The sequence below is a fragment of the Epinephelus fuscoguttatus genome, linkage group LG11, assembly GCF_011397635.1.
Source record: "Epinephelus fuscoguttatus linkage group LG11, E.fuscoguttatus.final_Chr_v1".
NCBI classification, from domain to species: Eukaryota; Metazoa; Chordata; class Actinopteri; order Perciformes; family Serranidae; genus Epinephelus; species Epinephelus fuscoguttatus.
Window position 1 is genome coordinate 22,176,316 of NC_064762.1, and position 25,498 is coordinate 22,201,813.

At 41.2% G+C, this 25,498-nt stretch overlaps 1 protein-coding gene across 2 annotated transcripts; it reads right to left on the reverse strand.

Annotated features, from left to right (window-relative positions):
* Positions 1-49: 49 nt before the first annotated feature.
* Positions 50-25,498, reverse strand: pals1b (protein associated with LIN7 1, MAGUK p55 family member b). Of its 2 annotated transcripts, none has more exons than XM_049590772.1 (14): positions 25,287-25,498; positions 18,859-19,328; positions 15,958-16,166; positions 9,944-10,021; positions 7,630-7,749; positions 6,191-6,352; positions 5,803-5,880; positions 5,526-5,709; positions 4,103-4,171; positions 3,849-3,920; positions 2,998-3,159; positions 2,672-2,874; positions 2,337-2,447; positions 50-1,121 (listed from the first exon to the last, which is right to left on the reverse strand). In XM_049590772.1, the coding sequence occupies exons 2-14, from the start codon at positions 19,184-19,186 to the stop codon at positions 945-947; spliced, it is 1,953 nt and encodes a 650-aa protein (XP_049446729.1). In that variant the 5' UTR covers positions 19,187-19,328; positions 25,287-25,498; the 3' UTR covers positions 50-944. The 2 variants fall into 2 exon arrangements, with proteins under 2 accessions (XP_049446729.1, XP_049446730.1); XM_049590773.1 differs by having other exon boundaries at positions 52-1,121; positions 7,630-7,737.

A 25,498-nucleotide genomic window follows, 5' to 3' on the forward strand; every position in this document is an offset into this window, starting at 1 on the left:
CACAATGCTACATTTAACACATTATTTTTAGCTTCACAGGGGTTGAGTTAGTACGCATTTGTTTTGCAACATCAGTATTAAGAACCCATTAAAAATGATGCAATGTATTCACCACTTCATATCATGTATCTGATTTTATTAACACTGTTCCAGAGTTGTGCTTATGATTTAACAAGTACCCTGCAAAGAAGCAAAACTGTAATTGTTGGAGTTACACTAACTGACGAGATGGTTTTTTTTTCTTACAATACTGGTAAAAAAATCCAACAGTCTCAGCAGCACTTTGCAGCCTGATATACTGACTAACGATAACCAGCTAGAGACAATACTGATTTGAGGTCTGTTATCACAGCGTAAATGAGACGACACAAAATACTGACACCGGTGTGGAGGACGTACCTCGAAACTGTGCAGGTTACAGCAGATTCTTCTTCTGTGGTTTCTGAATGGAATACGTTACACCGCAATGCTCCTCTCCTGTTTGTTTTCTACAAAGCTTTTGGTTTACTGCCTTTTAATTGTGACGATAACACTCTGCCAGGTGAGTGTCTGTTTCGTATATCACAAACAAACAAAATGTAACAATAAAATATTTTATCCCTTCGTCTAGAAAATATATATTTACAATTATAAATAACTATTAAGAACTGGATAGAAACATTTCTATGTGTTTGATACTTTGCATAAAACTGAGATCAACAATAAACAGAGGAAAAAGAACTCACAGAGACACACACACAGTCAACGAGAAGAAAAGTAAGAAACTTGAGTCCATCCCTGCGTCACGCGATAAAGATCACCTCTTCTATAAGCGAGGAGAATGTGCAAGTGAAAATCCAGTGACAACCAGCACTGTCCATCCTTCATCTTTCAAACTCCAGGAACATTCATTTCTGTTTGACTCCTCCTACCCTGAGGCTCCCTGTGGTGACACCCCGTGACCTCTAGCACAGCCAGGAGGTGGGCACCCACTGTGGCTCAGTGTCCAGCTTGTCTATCAGCCTGCGCAGCTCGCTGAAAGCCTGGTCCGGATCCATGTTCACGATGGTTGCATCGAAGAAGTGGCCATAATTGTGCTCCATCTCGCGGGCCTTTTCGATGACCTCCTTTAGCTCCTCGGGCTGTGAATAGAAAACGAGACATTGTTTTTAAGACTGTGGAGACTCTTCTGTAGTTACTATGCTGTAGTGACATAATTCTAAGATCATTTTTCAATTCTATTTTAATCATGAATATTTTGGATGTGTTCAGAAATACATACAACCTACTGTCTATTAAATGAATGATTAGGTATGCCTTTACCAACAGACTGGTCACACTGAAGTAGTCAAGCAACATGACTGAATCACATGACTGCGGATGGTCTGAACCTACCAGTGTCTCTCACATCTCCAAAAAAAGTCACAGCAAATTTTCAAACAGGTGTTGTTTGGGTAAACTGGCTTCTGTTTCAGAGCGGCAAAGAATTTATTTCTGGGGAAAACAGTTTGGGTATGAAACTACTTCAAAGTTAGTTAGACAGACTTGCATACTTGCTGATACCTGATCCAGCATTTCAGGCAGTACTGGAGGCACTTCTGACTCTGATAATCAGTATCAGAACAACTCTATCCAGTGAGCTCACGTCTCATACTCGGAAATTCTTGTAAATAAAATCCACATACTATGCAGTGTAAACACATCACATACTTTATTCATTCATTTAATTTCAATTTTCTGTAACTGCTTATCCTGTTTGGGGTCGCCGGGGGGCTGGAGCCTATCCCAGCTGACATTGGGCAAGAGGCAGGGTACAACCTGGACAGGCTGTAGGACTATCACAGGGCTGACACATAGAGACAGACAACCATTCACACCTATGGCCAATCTAGAGTCGACAATTAACCTGATGTTAATGTCTTTGGATTGTTGGAGAAAACCTGCACTAACATTTAACATGCAGACTCCTCACAGAAGTGCTCCCCCACCCCAGGGTTCAAACCAGGAGCCCTCATGCTTCTTGATTTGTTCATTGTGATAGCTGTGCTCTCTTTATCTATTGATTATTTCATTATGTGAAGTGATATAATATTGTGAACAGTGTACTTTGTATTTAAAGGGCCAGGAGTAAACAATCACTTTTTACTTTTTCTGTCCCAATAAAGACCCTGTGAAGGTGAAACTGGACTCAAAGCTTTTATATATATATTTCCTTGTTTTGAGTGCCTAAAGAACATTTCTTTTCTGTGATAAATCCTAAATGCTTCCTTTTTGCTTTAATATGTTGCCTTTATTCTGCAAATAACTGCATGCACAATGTACAAACTTCTATAGGTAAAACACTGTACACAGAGTACCTTTGGTGTTTTCCCCTCTGTGGCCAGCAGGGTGCGTAGTCGTTCCTGAGAAGGAGGAGCAATGAAGATGACATATGGCTTGAGATTGGAGGACCTCAACACCCGCAGTGACTGACAAGAGAAAGAACAGAGACACACAAATATATGTCATGTGAGACCAATACAACTAAAAGATAGGACTCAAAATATACAGTTACATAAAACACAATCTGAGATTTATGTTCACGATATGACAAGGTGTAATTATGTTCTGTCCAAGCCACAGTGGTTGCAATGAAGACAGAGGGATAAATGTGCTTTGTAATCAACATGTTAGACAGTGCTCTGCCTCCTACCCTGGTGTGCAGGCAGAGCAAACAAATGCGTCCAGAGTTGATGATGTGTCGCACTGAGTCGGTGCTGGTGCCGTACAAGTTCTTCTCATATTCCCCCGACTCAATGAACTTCCCCGTCGCCAAGTCGGCTTCAAAGGCAGACCGGCTCACAAAATGGTACTCGCGCCCATTTCTCTCGTGTATCCTTGAGTTTCTGGTTGTGTCTGAGCCATGACAGAGGATAAATTAATTTGACTTAGTTTTTTATATTTGAGAATTTGTGCAGTCACAGTTGAAGAGGGGTCATGTTATAAATCAAAACCCAGACCACATGTACTTGGACTTACGAGGAACAGCAACGGCAAACTTTTCTGGCTCGAGGGCCAGAAGCCTCCGACGCAGCTCATCATGACCGCTGTTCGTTGGACCAATCAGAGAGATGGGGCGTTTACGATTGGCGGGCTGGTGATAAAGCGACATCTCCTCATAGGTCAGGATGTCATCGTAGTCTGAAGAGACAGTTGAGCAGGGATTAAACAAACAACCTTGACTAACATACTAAATCCTTTCTAGCTGTCAGGCTGCTGTTCTGTAACTAACGCTGACCTTTGACCTCTGTGTGGAGGCAGGTGAGAGGTTAAAAATACCACACTGTTATATTATCATCCCTGTGTTTGTGTGAACGTCTTGTCGTGTGTCTTATAACAATGTCCTGCTTCATATCCGACCCTCTCATCCACACATGAAATCACAGTCTGCTTCTGTCGGCCCCTGAGCAGCTCCACTAAAGCCATGTGTGTGTCTGTCTGAGTACATGTATGTTTCTTTGTGTTAACCAACAACATCACACATCCTTTCAAGCCAATTTAGGCACCTGCTGGGCACCTGTTGGTGCCTCCTCTGATCCCGTCTGTGAAGACAGGATTAATCTGACCTGTGACACACCGAGTCTGGACAAGCTGCTGCGAGAGCGGAGGAACATGTCAACTCCGGCCAACTTGTGGACACTTGGAAGCTGCCCAGGACAGAGGCAGTCTTTGACTCGGGTTAAACGAGACATGACAAATGGAGTTTTGTGGGTTAAAGGAGTAGTTTCTCAGCGGTGGTTGGAGGAAGAGAGAGCACATTCCTAAACCAGCAAACCCACTTCCCAAAATGTTAAGCTCTGAAGAGAAAGACACAAATAGTGGAGTCTTACCAGAATTCTTGCTCAAGGTAGACGTGCTCTTCTTCCTCTGTTTCTTGCTTTTCTTTGCATACCAAAGCTTCCCTGGAGACATGACAAGTCAAAAGTGTTTGCTTTAAAATGGGGTTTTATCATTTTGCTTTGTTACAACCATCTAGACACCACAAGCTCTGTTTGTGTGTGAGTCAGGGAGGAGGCAAAACATTTGTGTATTATATTATTTTCTCACCACATTGTGTGTGTTTCCACATCTCACATTATCTCACCTTGGTGCTCTCGACTCCTGTCTGTTATAGTTTTCTTCAAGGTCTCTCTCTGTTGCTGGAACATTTTCCCTGAGGAACAGAAAAGCAAAGATAAGCAGCTATCCAACACTGCAAATTTAGACACACAAATGGTGTATTTTTTATTTCAAATGCTCTTATTGAAATAAAGATGTGCATTGTAATGGATCTGAACATGCACAGTTGTACGTGCTGGAAAGCTGCACTCAGGATCTGAACATTGCAAACACTGCCAGCGAGTCCAAAGCTTTTCAAGGCCCAGAACTGTTTTTCATAATCTTCCTCGTCTTTTCACACGTGTCGACGAAAAGGCAAAAATAAGAGCTGCTTTCCATTTCCAGTGCTTAACCTCATTTTCTTCCAGCCACAACAGACGTGGGTCAGAGAGTAATCGCAAATAATTCTCAGGTGTTTGTTTTAATCTGCTTGACGTGCCAGATGGGTGGTGTTTGCTGCCAGGGTAGTAGTGCCAGGTTTGTTATTAGTCACAGACAACTTTCAAGTCCTTTACTGTGGCTGTATCAGCGAGTACTGCTGGGGTTGGAATTAATAATCAGCTTGGCAACACATCATGAGATGTTCTGTGTAGTTCATAGTAGTGTAGTGATTAAAGTGTAGTTTGATACACTGGTATCAATTTATGTTTCTTTTGTGTGTGTTAAGTAGATTAATTAAATTTACTACTTTCTGGCAGTTCAGTCTTTTGCCAGCTTCCCTACACAATGCTGTTTGTCTGTTACAAGGCTGTTAATGATGACTGCAGGGAATTAATTAACTCGAGAAGGCTTTAATACAGCCTATAAAATATGTGGATGATATAGTTTGGTTTTAAATGTTTCTGTGCTGGTATGGGAAATGTTTTAAATATTCAAATTATTCTGCTCATTTTTGAGCCATGTGAAAATACCAAATGCTAAAGACATGCTTACGAATGATATTCAACTGAGGGGCGGCTGTGACTGAGGAGGTGGAGCGTGTTGTTCACTAATCGTAAGATTGGCAGTTTGATCCCCAGCTCCTCTGGTCTGCATGTGTTGCTGTGAGAGTGCGTGTGAATGTTTAACTGAGTAGCAGATGGTGCTGAGCACCAGTGTGGCCAGTGTGTGTGTGAATGAGTGAATGTGACATGTAGTATAAAAGTGCTCTGAGTGGTCAGAGGATGAGAAAGGTCCAACTGTGTGATCTGAGAGTGAACATACTATAAAACTGTTGGTACAGAGTGTTGTAGTTTAGTGAGAACATGATGCAACAACATATATAAACCCATAATTATACATTTTACCATACCTTTATAAGTTTCTTCTAGATTCTTTGCACCGTTGTTGTAATGTGTCCTTGCAGTTTATATCTGCCTTTGTGAATCCAAAAACTACATATTGATATTCAGCCCTGGTCTGATCCTTACCTGGAACGAGTCCAGCCAGAGGCTGGTTGTCCTCATCTCCGTCCCTGTAGGCCTGCCACCAGTTGGGGTCGTCCTGGCTGATGACATGGAGGATGTCTCCCTTCTGGAAGGACAGGCCCAGCTCCCGACACGGCACGAAGGGGTCGTCGGAGGGGTCGTAGTCGAAGTAAGCTCGTACATGCATCTGAGGACAGGGTTTACAATGTCAAGGTTAGCGTCGCATGCCTGCAGACGGGTGTCCTCACGCACGCACACAGCCACATTATCAGAGACTTACCACAGTCTGTCTGTGCGGGGCAGGTTTAATCTGAGAGCTCGGGATGAGGAGGAAGGTCAGAGTGCCGTGCATTTGTTGCTGATAGAAAAGATGAGGAGCAATGAATAAAACATGACAGGAATCAAATTTCTATGACTGTATTTATCAAGGACCCCAAACTTTTACCAGTGTTTACTGCTATGCTACGTTAACTGTATATTACAGGAACAGACAGTCCAAGTATGATCACCATTTATGACTGAATTATAATTCCTTTTATAGCAGTTAATGTCCATAATTTTAGCTTTCAAAATATCTGAAGCACCTATATTTACACTATTAACAAAGTTAAATTCCAATGAGTTACTGTAAATATTAAAAAGACCATTGTACAGCTCTCAGTCCTCACCAGTAAATCGTGTACTTCATTGACATGTTTCCCACGAATGGAAACCCCGTTGATCTCCAGGATCTCATCTCCCTCACTGAGAAGGCCGCTCCGCTCTGCTGCTCCACCTTTCACTACACGACTCACCACTACACTGTCCATGTCGTTACGTACTGTTGCACCCTGTTGGCCACACACACACACACACACACACACACACACACACACACACACACACACAGAGGTCATACACTTTAGATGGCAGAGATCTCACTAAACAAGCAACACATTGGATAATTATTATGTACATGAATTGAAACACGTCAAACCCTGATACTCTCTAAAATAACAGAGAGATACAAACAGATGGACGCAGTTTGAGGTCAAAGAAATATGTCATCATACATTGAGCATTATCGTGTCACTGCCTGGCAATGTTTTCAAATCTCCCTCTGGAGCTGACAGGCATTTTACTGCCCTGTTGGTTTGTGGGTGCACTGACACCGGCACACCCACATGATAAATGTGAGTGGTGGAGCATGTTAAAGGCTGAGAGGACAGGCTTTTTTACTGGACTGACACATAGTACACACACTTAATAAATAACACAGTAACATGAATACTTGAAGGAACACTTCACCTCCAAAATGATCATGTGTATATCCATCAATGTTACGTTGAATTTATGAAGAAAACTGTTGTTCTTCTCACATTTATCTGCGCTGAACAAAGAATCCAAAAACGGCGAAAAGTCTTGACAAATTTAAGTCATGAGGGGGCCACTTTTAATAACAGCAAAATGATATCAAAACATCTGTTTACAAACTCACACAATTTGTGCTGTATAATCTAAATCTCAATCATCCAATCATATGCTCAGGACCTTTCAAACAGACAGAACTTTCTGACAGGGAACTGAACTGAAAGTACAACTTATCTGTGCTTTCTTCAAAGCCAGACTCTACTGACAAAAACATTAATTTTACCTTGCTGAACACGGGAGCTGCTGGTTTACCTCTGCCTTGATCAGTTAGTTAGTTTCTGTGGTGACTTTGGTGAATCCGAACTTATCCTTTGTGACCAAAGTATCGCAATGACATAAACTAATGTTTAGTGTTGTTGCTGTTAAACACAGGACTGTATGACTTTAATTCATCAAGACTTTTCTCAATTTTTGGATTCTTCGTTTACTGTGGAGGCACGTGAGAAAAGTAAAGTTTTCTCCAATAATTCAACAAAACACGGAGTGTGTAATCGATATTTAAATCATCATTTGGGGGCTGAAGTATTCCTTTGAGATCCATCTTTGTTCATCAGTCTTTTACTTTGCTGTTTCTTCAGATAATTGAAATTTGATAATTGTCATTCAACTATCTTTGTTTCTGCTGTGAAAAAATGTACAAAGCAACAGCAGAAGATAGTACAAGTGCCTAAAAAAGACTTTATAGAATGAGTCTCACCAGTGGAGTGTCCCGAGCCTTCTCCAGCCGCACCAGTTTAACCGTCTCTCCAAGGTACTGGGCCACATCTACCTCTGCCATTTCCTGCCCTGCCACACTGTCATGGGCCTGCATCAGTGCCTGCCACATTAAACAAACACAGAGACACACACAGAGAGACGAACAGTACAGACATAGAAGTTTTACAAACAAGTGACAGACAGGGACATGGACAGAAACATAAAGGAGGAGGCAGCGTGAGGTAAAGAGAATATAGATGATGTACAGATGTTGTCCTATCAAGGAACATTTGTCTGGATGAAAAGGATGATAACCAAGAAATTTTGAAAACCCTTTCCTTAAACATGCACCTGCTACCAGAAGCCTTCCTAACCCCAATCTTTTTTAACAAGACCAGTCAGCAAACCCACTGCTCAGCCAGAAATAATACACAGATTGCTCCTTCACTTCATTTAATGTGACAAGCCCTCCGTAGCCCACAATTAATAACCGTCTGTCCAAATCAGTTTCTCTATCCTGCAGCAGAATGGACCTAAGAGAGCGGAGGCCGGGCTAAGCTTTGGCGTACACACAATCCGTCTTAATCTCCACCTGCATTTAGTAGTCAGGATCCACCGCCATCAATCATCAAACAACTTTGGCGTCCCTGCTCAAGAGGAAACTGTGTCCTAGAAAACAGCGAAAGGGAGACAGGAGCAACTGTGTGTGTGTGTGGGGGGGTCCCATTGCTCTCACACATGTACCTGTCCATTAGTTTTGGATCTGAGGTTGTTTGTCTTTAGGCTGCCTCGTGTGATCATCTGCTCCCTGCAGAGAAACCTACATAATCTGTTCCACTTTCTATGCCACAGGGCAGGCTCTCCACATCACACTGTCCCCACAGGCTACATGGATCCAGCTCAGTGGAGGGGTTAAAAGGCCAACGAGAGAATTGGTAGTTCACACAGTCACGCAGGTCAAACATCAGACCGTTGGCGCTCCCCCCTGTCAGAACCCTCAACCATAAAATCACAGCGGCATCATCCACCTGAGGTCTTTTCTCACCTTACTGCCTCTCTAATGGACAATGACATTGGATAATATGGCAACATTTTTACTACAGAAGGATCGTTGAAGCTTAAACTGACAAATGCAAAGCATCAGCAGTTCATGTATGCTATGCAACTTAAATATCTGTTTGATTCTTTTCATGTTGACATAATGCGATATACAGAGATTTGATTGAATTGTTCTGGGTTCAAGTTGTCTGTTTTTTTATATTTCCAAATAAAAAAGTAGCGACTGTAAGCTACTGACTATATTCGACACCAAATGACATGACAGAAAACAGCAAGATCTTCAACATTTCTAACTGGCTTTTTTCTTAATTAATTTCAAAGAAACTGACGTGCACTCTGCTGCAACGAACGCACCAATCATGCTGATCCGCACTACATTACAACCTAATTTACATAATGGCCTTTCTTGAGACCCAACACATTAATCTTCGGAGCAAAGCACGAACTAGTTGACCTTGAAACAAATGAATTTTGCACAACATATGATAACAACTAATAATTAAATTTGTCACGAAAGATTTAATCTGTAAAGCAAACATGTGCAATGCCCAAAAGTCCTTGAACTAAACAATAAATTCCTGCCAGCTCACGATTCACCAACGTGACATGACCTCATAACAGTATAATGCATCATGATGGAGCAATCTGCCTCTATTTTAATTCAGTAGTTATGATGGCACAAAGTTGCAAAGTGAGACTGTCTTTTAAATACCCTTAAGATGGTAAGTCCCATTTTTCCTTTCATAGTCTATGGACTATTATATACTTAACTTCTGACCTCCCAGAGGAAGGTGCAAGGGAAACAATTACCCTACTGGAATAAGTACAGTATGATAATCTTATTTCCAGTATTCCAATTATCATCATATTAACTAAATTTAATCTAACTTGTGCAATAACCCCATTCACCCTGACTGTATATATTTTGTTTGTATAAATAATCTTGTTCAGTTTACAATATATATATATGTATATATATATATATTTATTTAAGTTTATGTTTGTTAATAATTCCTGTTTATTTAACTCTATATTTGTTAATACTATTGTTTAAATTTCTTATATTTTCACGTATCTTTCCTCTCTTGCAAGGAGCACCTGTAACATAAACAATTTCCCCTCGGGGATCAATAAAGTATTTCTGATTCTGATTCTGATTCTGAAATAAATGAGGAGGTCAAGGCTAACTGGTGTTGTCTTATGACAATATCACTGGTTTATTATTGTGAGTCACAGCTGGGAAGCTGACATCTGACCTGGAGATGAGGATTGGTGAGCAGAGCCTTGAGCTCCAGACCCTCCTTCTGTTGGCTGGACTGGAGAATCTTCTGGACCTGAACAGAAACACAGACACACAGAACTATGGTGAGGTAAACTGTTCAACAGCCAATAAAAGCTACAGACAGGGGGACCAAGTAAAGTCAAGAACAAATTAAGAGTTTTCAATTCATCCCCACTTTTTTAAGTTTAAAGTCGAAAGTAACTGGAATCCATGTCAAAGTCATGTGACGTCAATAATTAAGTCATTTCAGTCAGGAACACTTTAGTCAAAGAAAACTTTATTTCCATTTGCAGTATTATATTTGGTATGGCTCTGTTCTGGGGCCTCTCCGCCTTTCCTTGGGCCTGTGCAGAAAGCCTCTTCCACACGCCTGCGTGGAAAGCCTTAGGGCCCATTTATGCTCAATGTTAAATATGGATCCGGATACGGACGGAGCCTTCTGTCCGTGCTCTGCGTTCATTTCGTCCGTATTTCTGCACGTTTCCATAAAGCTTACGGATATGGGCCAAACGGAGCAGTACCACCGGGAACCATGGGGGCAGTGTTGCTGTCACTACCCGATACGTAGCTCTAGTGAGACATGAAGAAGAAATAATTCAATTTCTCTCATCGGCAGTACTAGAGAAAAGAATTCTCCGTCCTCCAGTCGCAATGTATTTAACGGCCTCACCGACCACTGCCTCCTACAATGCTGCCCCTGTTTTTGTCTTTTATGTAAGAGGTACATTATCAATATCTCCTCCACAGTCGCCATGTTTTTTTTGAGTTTGTTGTCATAAATGTTTGTTGTCATAAACGTTTGACGCTGGGCTGCCTCCTGGTGGATATATTGGTTAATATCCATGCCAACGTAAAGGGCGCATGGAAGTATGTGGGCAGTGACGGTAACATCATTTGAAACGGACGTATACATTTTCGTACATAAAGGGAGCATAAATGAGCACTTAAGGCACAGAGAGCACATCTCTCTGCCCTTCCACGTGCAAATGAGGAAAGCCTAAGGCGGCGAGAGCAAACCTCCCTGCCCTTCCATGCACCTACATGTAAAGCCTAAGGCAGGGCAAGCAGCAGCAAAAAAAACCCCCACAAAATCCAGGAACAGAACAGAGCAGCATCACTGACAAACAGAAATGACATTGATAAGTCAGACACAGCATGAAAGGAGGAGCTGGGGTGGAGGCAGTTTGCAAAGCGGCTTGCAGAGGAAGCAGCAACAGTAGGCAGGCCAGAGCAGTTTAAATAGGGCTCCCTGAATGAGATTCACCACTTGGTTGCACAGAATGGAATCATCTGATCGATCAGCTGACTCTCTTCCATCAACCAGCTGCTCCATCAGTTGATTGAGCTGTTTGAGATCAGCTAATGTAGCTGGGATGTGAGCTGAGCTTGACATCGTGTCCTGCCTGAACTAACGCTATGCTCAATTTTATTCTTAAAACAGTTAGACTTAAGTCAGATTGAAGTCTAAAGCTGCCAATACACGCTGTCATAACTGCTTGTCAAACAGTTAAATAGCTTTGAAAACCCTGTGTCTGACAATTCACTTTTTGAAGCCAACAATCCAACATTCTCACACACACACACACACACACACACACACACACACACACACACACACACACACACACACACACACACACACACACACACACACACTTCATACTATGATTGGCCAGCTATGGGGAAATGAAAAAAGGAGCTTAACCTTTCCCTCTCAAACTCTTTTTTTTCATTCTTGACACAACTATTTCTGTCACTTTTTCACTGTAGTGCAGCACAATGAATGTCTACCAGGAGAGACTGTCTGGAAGTGTGCGCCTCTATTCCCATATACAACAATTATTGTGACAGCACCCCGTCTTTTTGATGGCCAATTTTTCAGCCATCTGTGAACGAAGCCATTTGGAGCAGGTGTAAATACATTTCATTTCTGATGCAGTCAGACAAAACGTCATGCAAGCTAGTTACTTTCAAGCACAACCTGGCCGTAAGCCATGTGACTCAAGTCATCACATCTGACATCTGCATACATAAATGCCCCCTGGAGGATTCATTCTTTGGATGTTGGTGACTCAATGGTCCATTCACTAGCACAGACCTCAGGAGAGACTGTCAACTTTTACTCATCATATATCACTTCCATTTATACTGAGATATGCCAAACACATCCAAAAGCCTCTGGAGTGGTTGACCTTTCCTTCTGCACCACCCTTACCCTGAAATTATGTTATTGTTGTGAGCATTGCTTTCTAATGTGCAACAGGTTCTACAATGGGTGCAAACCAATGTCTTCACCCAACTTTACTTGTATCCTTTTGTTTGCTCTGGGTACCTTTCTTCATGGCACTGAGTTACTAAAGGTAAACTTCTGTCATTTTCAACCTGGACCATATTTTATCATGTTTTTGTGTCTAGCTGACTAGTGGAAACAATCATTTTTGAAATTGGTCTAGTATTGAGAGACACCACTGAAACAGCATGCAATGTAATCCCTACCTGAAATTATGCACTGTCACTACAAGTGCTTGTTTTGCCACTGACAGGCTCACATTGTCTTAATGGGTGTCTGACAACAATACAGAAAGGACCTAAAGAGAAATTAAACATTCGTCCTTACCTTTTGCTTGATTTGGTCTGTTTGTTAGTGTGTGTAACAAAGTCTCACTCTGAGAGGAATCTCATGAGAGGCGACTTGTTGCAGGATAACAACGGTGGAAATGTTAGTGAGAGTTGGAGAGAGGAGTGCCAGGAGGAGTTTTATCGTCGTGGCTGAGTATTTAGTTAAATTTGATAATGTAGACAAGACTGTGAGATTTCAGAAAGAGACTTCCTCTTGAGGAAGACTTAGTTACACATACTAAAGCCAGTTAAGACCACTGATTCACTGCGAGACAAAACTGTTTTAGAACATTACAGAGAAAAGTTGCAGCGGTGTGAAGTGGTCTTCTGAACTCAACTCAATCCGGCTGATGGTGTCACCTGCTGGTTTGAGAACGTAAAGCATGTCGCCTCTTTTTTCCAGCCAGTCAACTTGCAGTGAAGTCTGCTGGTCAAGTCAAAATTACCACAGACGGCATGTTCACTTGCTGCAGCAGGTGCTTTATCCCCGCCAAGCCCTCACATTGTGCCAGAATCGGACGGTGTTTTGCTGCTGCTGCTCATTGTATGTCCTTATGCCCCACCCACACACACATTCTCATTGACTAACTAATTGGCACTGCTTATTCATATTATTGTGGTGTATTTATCATGAACACAGTCCATCTGACGCTCGTTGTGTTTCTGTTTTTCGCCGTTTCATCACCACTACAAATGCATCTGTAGCCAGTATCTCACTATCACTATCCTCATTCATATTTAAGAAGCTACAAATTATATTCAGCCACAAGATAAACCTGAAAAGCTTGAAAACAGAACGAAAGTCCAGAGAGTTGCCGATAGAGATGATACACCGTCTCGTGTAGTTGCACTGGTGTGAACCAGCAGACTTTTAGAACATTGCAGAACAGCACATTGCAAGTAGATGCACATTTCAACTTGTCTCGTCGCAAGTTTTTGGTCTGAACTGGGCTTAACAAACAACGTTTCATTTCTTTGTGGGGTCATTTCCATAATGGTATCAGACACTTCCAATAACAATCTGAGCCTGTCAGTGGCAAGAACAACCACTTTGCATGGACGTAACTTGATGATGCACAGTTGCCTGTAGGGATTACACTGCAGCCTGTATTGCCACTGTAGCTCTCAGTCTCTCCCAATACTGGATCAGGGTCCAATTTCCCTTTGCCACCTTTAACCCAAGTTGACCTGCACAAATATCTATATGAAGCCTGGACACTAAACTGATTTTAAAGCAAACCTATACATTGAAACAATCATGTAGTCTTGTTATATAGTTACACTTACACAAGAACTACCCGTTAAGCTTGTTAAAAAACAAAACACAATCCACGACAACATTCATCTGCATTGTGTGTGTTGTATTTAACCAGATTTAACAGGCATAAACTTCTTAACCTCTCTAAACTTCAGTACATTACACTGCTCTTCCATGGCTCTTCAGACTTTCCACTCTGCTCCATTTTTACTCCCTCCTTTGTTTTTTCCTCTCTGCTTCTATTTTAATCATCTGGTTCTTGTGTTGTCATTTAGTGGGAAGATACTATTGTTTGTGGCTTGGACTGTGTACTGAATCATCACAGAAGGCATTTTGGTGTTTTGTTACTCCTGTCTTTCTGCCTCTTCCCCTTCATTGCCTGTTTGGAGCTTAGTTCATCCATTACACTAATCGAAGCTCTCACTAACAAGGTGACGCACTTTCCCCCCTCCCCCCCTAGCAGCACTGTACCTCGGCCCTCGCTGCCGTAAGCTGCTGGAGATTCTTTTTCTAGCCGCCCAGATCCTGGCCTCCTTCCTGCAGTGTTCTGCGTCGCTCAGCCTGCACCAGGGGCTGCTGGGAGATTAGTTTACCCAACGGCCTATGAGTGTCACACAGCACAGCCACTTAGTTTAGACACACCTTAGCTCAAACTATTACGCGTTGTTAAGCGCTTCGGGAGCTGTGCCCGTTGGGAAGATGCTGGTTTACTGTACGCAGAAAGACAACGTGCCATGTGTGTGTGTGTGTGTGTGTGTGTGAGAAGCAAAACAGATCATCTCACCCAGCCCCTCTATCCTCAAAACAGTCCTGTCAAGACTGGAATACCAATTCAGTGGCAGCGCTGCTCGGTGTCCTCTGAATGAACTCTACACAGCTCATAGCAGCCTGTTTCGTCAAAACAAGGCTGACTCTTACTCATCTCGCCATCAGCTAAAAATCACACTGCACCAAAAAAGCCTGTATTACATTCTTTCATGTTACACCTATCAAGAGTTGACACTAATCCTAATGAAGTGCCTATTGTGGGTGTAGCCTGTCATTGTTGTATCAAGCTTCTACCTAATTCATAGCAAACCATATCACAATTTCTGTCTTTTTACGGGGAGCGGGCTCTGTGTGACAGGCTGTGTTTAATGTGCAGAGGCTCGGCTCTGCAGGGACACAAGTCAATTACTGTCGCTTTGCTTCAGTAGAGACCAACCGGCTTGTGTTTTGTCGACGAGGAAGTCAGTAGCGGCACATTCCCACTGACTCAAACCCAAGTACTGAGATGGTTTCTTGCTTTCTGTCACTCTGAGTACCAGGACTCAGGAGTCAGCACTGTTATTTAAAGATGAAACAGCAGTTGGTGGACCGGGGAATGAAATAGAAAACATAGTATATTTTGCAAGCCACATATTTACACTTTGGTTCATGCCTTCCTCCTCTGTCCTTCTTGTCCATCTCAAATGTCTCCCTGTCATTCTATCCTCTTTCCCCCCTAATTCTCCAATTTAAATTTTCCTTCCTTTTGCCGCTTTCAAACTTTTCCCCAGCTCAGTTCATTTCCACGCATGGCTTGGATTCGACAAATCCCTCTTTTTTTTTTCGTTTTCACTCACCTTGTTAACCACAAGACAATTTACATTCCATAATTATTTAGACTGGGCACGGCTGTCTTTTGGGCAGCTTTGTTGAATTAATCATCACCTCAAGCAAAGATTGTTCATGCTTCATTGAGTTTGTTCAAATACTTCACCCACAGTGAAACTAGCCTCTAAATATAAGCTTAATGTGGTCCAAAATACAAATTGGCAAATACAATCCAAGCGCCTTTATGCTTGTGTGCACAAACTGCACACAAGCCACGGCTCGTCTCTTGAGGTATGGAATAGACTTTGTGGCATGGTTAGTAATGTTTAAAGATGAAAGTGAGACGAGCAGAAATCAGTTTCCCCTAATCCTAAAACTGCTGACACATTTACAAAACTGTAAGAATCCAGCAGTAAAACTCTGTTAATGAGTACTAATGCAAACTAATAGCAAGATCACCACTGAGCAAAGTGTCAAAGTGTCCACACCATGTTTGTTTTGAGCTTAATCAAGTTAAGAATGACTGTTATGCATACCTCCTGGCAGAGATCCCCTGCTTGTGCTGTGAGGGGTGAGGTGGGACTGACTTTGGTCATCTGCTGGGATACAGCGCTGTAAATGGTGTAGGCATTCCTGAAGTCCTCCTTGGCAAGAAGCTGCATTATCAGCTCCACATCCTGCTGGCTCTGCGCATCAGTCAGGCAGTGCTTCGCCCACTTCAGGGCCTGCAGCACCTCCGCCAGGTCTGAGAGAGAGGCAGAGACAGTGACAGGGAGCAGTTCAGAGACAACAGAGTGCTGCAGGGATGAGGTTAACTTGGAGGCCAACCTGGAAGTTAGTATCGCCCTGGTTCCCTTGTCAAAACGCCAATGGGATTTATGGGAAAATTAGCTCTGTGGCAAACAACATTTTGTTCAGCAAGAAATGAACACCGCTTTTATGATGTTTGAGGCATAAATAAAACTGCCAGAAAAGCTAACATGAAGCTATAGACAAACTTCACCACAGTTGCATGACATCATCATCATCATCATCACCACCACAACAAGGCTGTAAAGCTGTGTTCAGTGTGCTGATGTTTTGTAGTCCAATTTTGCTACTTGTTAGCAACCACCTTCAAAGGTCACTTGTGTTTGTGTTAACCACAGACCTTGATTCAGGCATTTAACCAAAAACCCATTGACTTTGAGCCGAGGGAACCAGAAGTGCAAAATAATAACTCATTTCTGGGTTTTAGGATCCATTTCTGCAGCAATCTAAACAGATCAACATAGAGACAAAATGACAGAGGAAAGGAATTTTTCTCCTTTAAGATATGGATGTTTGCTTATTGTTTATCTTACAGGTTGACTTTTTTGACAACATACACGACCTGTTAATGAAAGTCTTAAAGCTGTATGTCCAAGGTTACCACCAGAACGTTCTACTGGGGCTGGGCAATGTGGAGAAAATCCAACGTTACCATTTTTTTTTATCAAATACCTAGGTATCGATATTGTAGAGACACTGTAGGGTTGACTTTTGGTGCTTGGACAATGTATTTACACAATAATATTTTTTATTAATACTCATGAATAATGTGGATATAATATAATGGCTAAGTGGGTAAAGTGTACTAGAACAGCTAGAACAGTCTGATAAGTTGAGAAAATGACATCACTTTATTGTAATGCAGCCTTTAAATCAAGGAGGAGGCAACACTTATGATATCTCCATATCCAAACTCTAAGACGATATCTAGTCTCATATCACGACATAGACATAATATTGATATATTGCCCAGCTCTACGTTTAACCTGCATTTGACCCACTGATATCAGACTATTGTCTAAGGCTGATCTGGTGTTACACCTGACCTGAGTCGACAGCTATAGTTGCATACACATCAATGCTTAAAAGGAGTATCAACACAACAAGATTGAGCTGGCACAGTATAATGAAATTGGAGCTTTTGATGATTTTTGGAGGTGCAAATATGTTAAATCTAGGGAGACTAGACTAAGGCCTTTGAGACACCCAGATTTTACCCTGCTGCTTTCTGAGGTGTGGTGCCTGTCTGCCTGTCCACACCTGTCTGACAGGTGTGTCATAGGGCAAAACTAAGTATTCTGCTGCAGCAGAAGATTTCCAGTATGGGAGGAGATAATTCTCCTCCAGTCCAAAATCAAACTGTGGGCCTACAGTAGAGGACTAGAACTTTGCTCCTGAGCCACCAGATAGTTTTTGGTTTCAGTTGGAGATTTCTGCAACAGCTTACAATCTACAATAATGTTCGTTATGTTTTAGACTGAGAAGGGCAGAGTTCATAGCTGAGAGGCCCAGGTTGGTCCAACACCAATAACTACCTACAATTAGTCAATTAATCAATTGAAAGAAAATTAATTGCCAACTATTTTGAGAATCGATAACTCATTTCAGTCATTTTTTAAGCAAAAATGTCAAATAATTTCTGGTTCCAGCTTCTTAAATATGCAAATTCTAATTCTTCTTTTCTTTTGGACTCTTGGTTGGACAAAAAAGCAATGTGAAGGTGTTGCTTTGGGAAATTGTGATGAGCATTTTCCAATTATTTTTGACATTTGTTGGACTAAATGATTAATGAGTCAATTGTGAAAATAATCAGCAGATTAATCGCTAATGAAAATAATCATTAGTTGCAGCCCAAAATATTAGCATACACTGTATAATAATCCTACAGAAACACATGTTCAGCTCCTTTCTTTCATACCTAAACACTGTCAGGCCTAATGAGTCTAATGTATATATAGCCTACTATCAAAGATGTCAGAACTTTCTGTATTACAATAAACTCTAACTCCTGTTCTCACTAGACGGTCTTTGCATAAAAGTAATTCACCTAATTATGCCAGGTGACTGAAATCAATTTGACACTAAAGAGATTTTATAATGAGCTGAACCTCTCAATTCTTTTAAGTGCACTTTTTTTCAATCAATTTGCATTAATATGTAATTCATTATGTAATTATCAATTTATTTACACAAATTATGATACACTCAGGTTGTGCACACAAAGTAGTACAAGCAATATTTCATGCACTCAAACTAACCAATATAGACCACACATACGATGCATGCGCTTTTGCATTATCAATATAATGAATCAGAAATTATTTCATTGTCCTGTGGCAACTGATGGCCTCTTTGCTCTTCAGTCCAGAGTTGGGACTGAGACACTAACTAGTGTTAATGATGCACTGCCCCTTAAACACATCACCCTCCTCCACTACTACCCTCTGCTCTGCCCCCTCACTCATTGTTTTGACTCCTTTTGTTTCACTGATTTTTTGTTAAACCTCACAACTCCCTATTCTTTTCTGAAGTCTGAATTCCTCCTCTCCTTTATGACCTTCCTTCCTCCTTCCTTTGACCCCAGTTTAGACCCTCTGACCCACACCGCCCTCCTCCTCTCAACTCACCGGCTGCAGGATCCTGGGAGCACGTGTCTTTGGTAGCCTTTTCCTTCCCCTCAAAGGTGGGATTGTCAATACCCACTTTGGGGTTCTGCGACAGCTTTTTGAGCCTCAGCGAAGCGTTGGGGTCGAATTCATGTTTCCCCCTGCTGTCTTCCTCTCTCCTCTTCCTCAGCTCTTCTTGGTAGTGCTGAATCCTCTCCAGGTGGGCGCTGCTCTGTGGAGATTTGACAAGGCTGCTCTCATCCATTGGACAGTCCACCGCCCTCTCCCTGTGGCTCCTGGCCTGACCAGAGGCCTCTTGCACATAACCGTTCATATGGGACATGATCATCCCGGCTGCAGCGGCATACAGCTCAAACCACCCCAGAGTTTACTGAGATCTGCTTGAGTCATTCGAGGCACAGCTCAAATCAGAGGCCATAGCACATCAGTGGAGGATGTTGTCCTTTGTGCTCTTTCTGTTATCTGTTACCCTGAAAAACAAGTTCAGATGGATTTACCTTGTTGTTTTAAGCAATTTTATTTACTTTTGAGCAAAACTATCAATGAAGACAGAAAAAAATGATGGTAAACAACATTTAGAAAGACTAAATAAAAGGATTTCCCTTGTTAAGTGTCTCCTTTATCGCACTTTTAGAAAGCAGAAGGTGAAGGGTTTCATTGACACATAAGATAGATATGCATTTTGGCTGCTGCTCTGACAGAGTGATCGATAGCTAAATTGACACTGTTTAAGATATTCAAGAACTCTATAGCCTTGGCTACCAACAAATACTTTTTTGTTATACCTTAGAGGTGGGTGAATCTGGGGTAATTTTATTGTCCAAAATATGTACTTTATGTATTCTCTATATGTATAAATGCTATTAGAGAACACCATCATCACCATTATGGTCCCACACTTTCATGCCAAAGTAAGTTTAAAGTTTACATCATTTTACTCTAGTATGAAGTCATGACTCAACTCATTACTTTTGCCCTTACCAGCCACCACATTAAAACCACTGACAGGTGACGTGAATAACATTGATCATGTTGTTTAAATGCAATGTTCTGCTGGGAAACCTCTGGCATTCATGTGGATGCTACACCCTAACACTGTTGGAGACCAAGTACACTCTGTCATGGCAAAGGCAAGAATGGCTCGAGGAACATGACAGAGAGCTCAAGGTGTTGATCTGGCCTATGAATTCTGCAGACTCCAATCTGATCGAGCATCTGTGGGGCCTGCCATCAGAGCATGAATGCCAGGAGACAAAGTTTCTGAGCTGAGGATCACACTGTAACAAGATGATCAATGGTTTTTACTTCACCTGTCACCTGTTTGAATGTTGTGGCTGATCAGTGTATATAATTGCAGAATTGATTTATATGGTTTAAAGCAGTGGTTGCCTACTGGTGGATCGCGGGTCCATTTTGAATGGACCACAAGTGACTCGCGAACGTGTCAAGTTTGTTAAAAAAAAAAAAAAACACTTTATTTTGAAGTACAGTGAATTTCTGATACAGAGCAATTATTTTGAAGTGCCCTTTCCTGTTGTAGAGTGAGTGACTAACAGACAAAATATGATGTATTATATAGCTTTTGTTTAAATGTTACTTTTTTTTAATATTTATATATATATATATAAAAACACTAATAAATGTTATTCTTCCTTCCAGTTGGCTGCCCGTTGATCAGGGCCAACACTTACTCCTACCTCCTCTCCTCTCCCACACCACTAATCTAACTCCTAACATGGAAAGCTCTCTGGCCTCAGTCACCTGAAATCCCTTCAGTTCAGCATCACCCTGCCATTTGCTTGGATACACCTGTCCCCAACTGTCCCGCCCTCAGGAACAGCTTAATGAAAATATCCATCTGTAGCCTATGTACGGATGCCCAAATAAAGAAATTGCATGTGAATGTGACACCTGATGCACAACTACCTGATCTAGAGATGGATTATAATCTATTTTAAGGATTCTATGAGTATTAATATGAGTTAGCAAATTGGGTAGTATGACTGAGAGATGTTCACTATGTTTTTAAAAAGGTCAGTCTATAGTCTATAAAAGAAAATCCTTTTCCAAAAACATCCATTAGGTAAGGAGTGAAAGTGTTTTGAGCAGGTCACAAAGGTGGACATATACCTAGAAAGCACGTCTTCATCTTTCACAGATTAGCGTCTGTTTAAATACCATGTAGGCGCTCAAGTTGGACTATCTTTCTCTCAACTTGCTATGACTTGAATACACTGCAGTCTTAAAATTAACTTACATGTTTGCCCTTATTACCTAACATTAAAGACACCTTAGATTATTATTTACACAGAGAACCTTAAGTACCTCAAGGATAAACATAGCTGTGTCACTGAACGCCACCTCATGTCATATAGTCAGTCATACACACGTCACCTGCCAACTCATTGCATCCCTCCCTCCCCCTCTTCTACCTACTTCCCACAGCTAATTACGTTTGGCAGCTCTATCCCCCAGCTCTTGGACCAAGCTCCCAAACCCCTCCCCTGCAGAAGCATTTAGCTGCATTTAGAGTGGCAGAGTACGACTGACAAACAGCAGAGACTGCCAGCGGGCCATCTGTTCCTGTGGGCTTAATTAAGCCTGGGATCTCATGCCCTACTCTAGCTCAGTGGACACAACAGCACTGGGAGGGATGCTGGGAAGGAACAGAGGGGATGTGGGTAGAAGAATGGGAATGAATGGAGGTGCACACGCCCACCTAGACGTAAACAGACGGGGCAATACGATGACTTTGGTGTCAGTTACATATGTGGAACAACTTTAGAGGATTACGGACATGGCGACATATTTCTGCAACATTAAATAAGAGCTTAACATGTCAAATTAAACGGTGATAATCAAGCTCATATCAACAAGCAGTGTGAGGTGACACTAGAAGTCCAAAAACTTATAAGGGTTTAGCATGAAATAGGCCTACAGAAGGAACTAGGGTTGCACGACATGAAAAAGCGATTTGAGTGGGAATGGTAATTTTTTGGTAAAATATATATATATATATAAATGATTATGATATGCTATAATGTCAGTACCAGTGCTGTTACTTGATTTACATGCAAAACAGTGTATGGTAAAAACAACTCCAGTGGTGCTTTTCCACTGAAAAAGTCCATGAGATATGGTTGAAAGATCTGGAAAATGTCATAAACCTTGAGTTCTGAATATTTCCATAAAAGTACTCCAGTGGTAGTTTTCAGCACACTTATCAAAGATTGCTTTATCAAACAGTTGCTATAGTTAATTGGGAAAGGGGCATGTCCAACACTGGCATACTTAATACAACCATTCTTATATAAAGACTATTAAAAAAAAGACACTCAGACCACAAGTTTGTGATCCGCCTCAATGTGGTAACAATCTTTTCATTTCTAACATATGTCCTAATGAGTCATTTCCTCCCAGCTTGGATTTAGATTTACTCTCCCAGACGGGGACTTGCTTTCACAGCCAGTGCACATTCCGATACACATGCTGTGGCTGGGAATCTCCTCATGTTAGTGTCATAACAGCATATCAAGGCTACTCTCTATTACTTAGGGACTGTTTGTTACTTATGAGAGGGAGGGGGTGGTGCAAAAACGGGGAGGCAAATAATTTTCAAGCACTGGTGAGGGACTTGTGTTTTCCACTTTGGCTTGGGGGAGGGACACACAAATCTAAATGGTTGTATTTCTCATTTAATTTACTGCAGATTTTTAGAGGAAACATGCCCTCCAAACCTGTCAGCAAAGTGGAAGGCATATTTTCTTGAAAACTGCTGAATGTCACCATTTTATTTGATCTATTTAAGCTTTATTTAACCAGAAAAACCTCTTGAGATTAAAAATCTCTTTTTCAAGAGTGTCCTGGCTGAGACAGGCAGCAATACAAGTTACAGACAGACATAGAACAAAAATACAGAATAAAAATGTACAGCTCTCGGGGCATCAGTGGCTTAGTGGTAGAGCAGGCACCCCATGTATAAGGCTGTTGCCGCAGCAGCCCGGGTTCGACTCCAGCCTGTGGCCCTTTGCTGCATGTCACTCCCTCTCTCTCTCCCCCTTTCACACGTGTCTGTCCTGTCCATTATAGGCTAAAAAATGCCCAAAAAAATCTTTAAAAAAAAAATTTAAAAAATGTACAGCTCTAAAACAAGCAATATAAAACACAAAATAAGGTTAACACAAATAAAAGCCAAAAACTATGCTGATGCACACTAGAAGTGAACCATAAAAGCGCAAAAACCTGCAACTATACATGATTACAAAGACCAGCGAAGAGAAACCGTGACATTGGCATATAGAAGATTGTAAAAGAAGAAGTACATAAACAGTGCTTTGAAACGTCCAAGAGGAACTAAAGACTGCAACTTTAAGTTCTGCAAGGGGCTGCATACATAAATACTCGTTTACCAAACTCTGCACGTACCCCTGGTACAGACAATAAAAACACTGTAGTCAGAAACTGTAAAAACAGAAATTATCATTGGATTTTTAATTTTCCAACGGGCCTTGGTCACATCATGGGCTATGTCTCATTTAAAATTTGGCCAAAAATCAAATGTTTGCACTAACTAAGGATGAAAAACTGAGGGGTTTTTTTTTTTCAGCTCTAGGATTTCATCTTCAGCTTTAACTTTCAAACATCAGGAGGTAGGTTTCAAAAATCTAAACTAAGTGTAAGACGGAAACAGGAACATTACATGCAATCTGGGAATGTTAACTGGTTAAATCATTTTGGGAAAAAGTTGTGGATCACATAGGGAAGTGGTCGGGTACGACGGTACCTAAATCACCAAAGTTATGCCTTATGGCGGACCAAACAGAGTTACCGAATGTATCAAAACATGACCTTGTAGTGGTCGTCACAGCTGCGCGAGTGATCCTCAAATTCTGGAAGAGTACATCACCTCCAGATTTTGAAAAATGGAAGGAATCTATGTTAGGAATTGTGTCACAGGAACACATCTTAGCTAGGGTCAGCAGTGAAGAGGTCATAGGCAGGCTTTTTTTGTGTGCAATATGTCTGTTGAACTGTAACAATGTGGCGTTCGGTTGTACTGCTGCTTCGCTAAATTACTATTATGGGTATAAAACTGTGTAGATGGATGGGATGGAAACTGTATATGCTGCATTTATTCTGGTTCTGTCCTCATGTGGCAACTTTTAGGATGACTACCAAAAGATGGCTTGTATCAAGTTCTATATTTTTCACCATGTGCCCCAAAACAATAATGTTCGGTGAATTAAAAAAAATGCTTATCCTCGCATTTTAAATACTATTAAATTACTAGGAAAATGATTTATTTTTGAATTGATAGGAAAAGAGCGAATGACATTTCCCTGTTTTCTTTCCTTTTCAAAACATTTCTTTACGTTAGAAGGCATTATTGCTGCAAGTGAATGACTATAAAAAAAATTGAGTAGATTAAGGCCAAGTTTAGAAGACGGATGATAATGACATTATTATTTAGTTTTCTGTCATTAGTTTTCTTGTTAAGTTAATTTTTTGTATGTCTGTGATTGTTTTCCCCTTTCCTTTTCCTTTTAATTCCGTATGTCTATGTCATTTCTTTTGTTGAAATACATTTAAAAAATAAAATTAAAAACAGAATGTGTAGCTGGTGCCTGTGGATATATTTGACTGAATAGATAAATAAAAAATATACATTAAAAAAAATCTAAACTAAGTTATGATGGGAGGAGGGTCATGAATTTTTGGCCAGTCACTCAGGTAGGCTCAAGGAAAAATATATGTACCTTCAGGGACGGTAATAAATAAATCAAGACAAACAAACAAACAAACAAACATAATTATAGCCACACCTCAGTCCCCCCTGCACCTCTGATCAGTAAAGAACAGTCCCTTACCATAAGTTATTAGATCAAAAATCCACTCAGTAAGTTATTTGATTTATAATTAGCTCATAAAAGTACTTTTAACAACCCTTAAAGTAGTTGTAATTTGTTAAACCATTTGTTAGCCACCTAAATGAACTGTAATCTGAGTTTCTGAGGGTTAGCTCACCTCCTCCACTCTGATCCCTGCCTATAATTAGCCACATTCACACATCTAAAGGACTAAAATAGAAAATATTCTCATATATTAGTCAGAGTTATGTAGTTTAATAACCAGCAGCTGCTAGCTTGGTTAAATTAATGTGACGTTAAACGTATTTCAATGAGTCACCGGAGGAATTAGTCTTTCCTATTGTGAGGAAATAAATACGTTTCGTGTTACTTCACAAAAGAGCAATGAAACAGCACATTTAAACACAGCGGTAAGAACAGATATACATTTAGAAACACGGTGTTTAACTGTGTTTAAGTGGACCTGTGTTAGCTACAACAGCGGACCTAGCTTAGCCTCGAACCGCTAACTGCGTAGCTTAACGGTAATTAGCCGTCCCGTAGCAGACTGCGTGTACTCACCACTTCAAAGATAGTCAGTGGAACGGCTTCAGGCTATAAACGGTTATTCCTTTACAGTCCAACACTCTGGAGACAAGTTATATTCACATACAGACTCTCAGGGGCAGCTCTGTGTCTCTCCCGGGTCCTCACAGGACCGTCTCCAGCCGCAGCAGGGAGTTTTGTCCAGGCACAGTCGGGACACTTGTGGCCATTGCTGTGAGACTGCTGGT